Source organism: Salvelinus sp. IW2-2015, unplaced genomic scaffold (assembly GCF_002910315.2).
Source record: "Salvelinus sp. IW2-2015 unplaced genomic scaffold, ASM291031v2 Un_scaffold1710, whole genome shotgun sequence".
In the NCBI taxonomy this organism is placed as follows: Eukaryota; Metazoa; Chordata; class Actinopteri; order Salmoniformes; family Salmonidae; genus Salvelinus; species Salvelinus sp. IW2-2015.
The window spans coordinates 124,495-126,134 of NW_019943100.1; the positions used below are offsets into that span (position 1 = coordinate 124,495).

Genomic DNA, 1,640 nt, shown 5'->3' on the forward strand with positions numbered 1-1,640 from the left:
TCCCTCTTTCTCTCTCTTTTCGTCTTTCTCCTCCTTGTCTTTCTCTCTCTCCTCTCTGTCTCCCCCGTCCCTCTTTCTCTTTTCGTCTTTCTCCTCCTTGTCTCTCTCCCCCCCTCTCTCTCCCATCCCTATGTACTGGTGTCACCCTGTCTGCGGGTCATTGATGCCACAGTATCCTATAATGTCCAGTGTAGCGTTGACAATATGGCCCTTTTTGTTAAGTCATGTGACTACTGTTGTGTCCCCAACATTTCTGACCGGGTTTCATGTTCCTGTGATGCAGCGCTCTACAGTGAAGCCTTTTGTACATCAGGTTAAAGTTCATACTAGGTTAGATGTACTGGGAGGAGGAAGAGAAAGTCTAGCTGGCAATGTCAGTCCTGTTTCCATTTTTGTTACTTTAACCCAGTCATCCGTGGGAGAGAGAGATGGGTGAAGATAGATGTATTGGTGCGTCAGGTAGCCTAGTGGTTAGAGCGTTGGGCCAGTAACAGAAAAGGTTGCTAGATCGAATCCCAGAGCTGACAAGGTCAAAAAATGTGTCGTTCTGCCCCTGAACAAGGCAGTTTAACCCACTGTTCCCCGGTAGGCCGTCATTGTAAAATAAGAATTTGTTCTTAACTGACTTGTCTAGTTAAATAAAGGTTAAATAAATACAAATAAATACAAATCTCTGCGTACTCTTAGTTGTTCTCATGTATTGTTTATTTATTTTGACAGGAAGTCCTGTTGAAACCAAGGTGTCTGTCATACCAGGAATCACTCATCTAGCTACATTCATATGTTAAAATATTGCCGGTTATTTTCCACAGGGTAACATTTATTGACAAGGAAATACAGGTACCTCAGTCAGTCTCTCATCCTGTCTCTTCCTGTCCCTCTTGTAGGGGTGGGCGTCCCGTTGATGTTGACGTACGTCTACGGGGTCGTCCCCATGTCGCTCTGTCGGAACGGATGGTGCCGGCCGCAGAACGAGCCCCCAGAAACACACAAGATACAACTGGAAGACCTAGCCAGCTGTAAGGGGCTTTAGTATAGTATATTGGATAATGCTAAATATTGTATCTAATGCTTACCTATATTTTGTATTTTTGTTTTAAGAACTATGTACATTATATTATAAGTAAAAAGATTCCTGAATGCTTTTATTAAAGTAACTCAACTTATCCCATCTTGAATTGTTCAGCAGTGAGTAGTTCAAAGTAAACTCAAATATACCAGTCCAATAGATTAGTCCGATAGACCAGTCCAATAGATCACCAATAGATCAGTCCAATAGATCACAATAGACCAGTCCAATAGACCAGTCCAATAGATCACAATAGACTAGTCCAATAGACCAGTCCAATAGAACACCAATAGATCAGTCCAATAGATCACAATAGACCAGTCCAATAGATCACAACAGATCAGTCCAATAGATCAGTCCAATAGATCACAATAGACCAGTCCAATAGACCAGTCCAATAGACCAGTCCAATAGATCACAACAGATCAGTCCAATAGATCACAACAGATCAGTCCAATAGATCAGTGGACTGCGTCTATTGGACTGGTCTATTGGACTGGTCTATTGGACGGTCTATTGGACTGAGTCTATTGTGATCTATTGGACCTTGATCTATTCGTGATCTATTGGA

General features: G+C 42.2%; 1 protein-coding gene across 1 annotated transcript in view; it reads left to right on the forward strand.

Annotated features, from left to right (window-relative positions):
• LOC112071761 (E3 ubiquitin-protein ligase RNF19A) overlaps positions 1-1,640 on the forward strand; it is a 48,233-nt gene that overhangs the window by 43,833 nt on the left and 2,760 nt on the right. Inside the window, 1 exon segment of the mRNA XM_070439507.1 lies at positions 888-1,019. Within this exon segment, the coding sequence (XP_070295608.1) occupies positions 888-1,019 (132 nt within the window).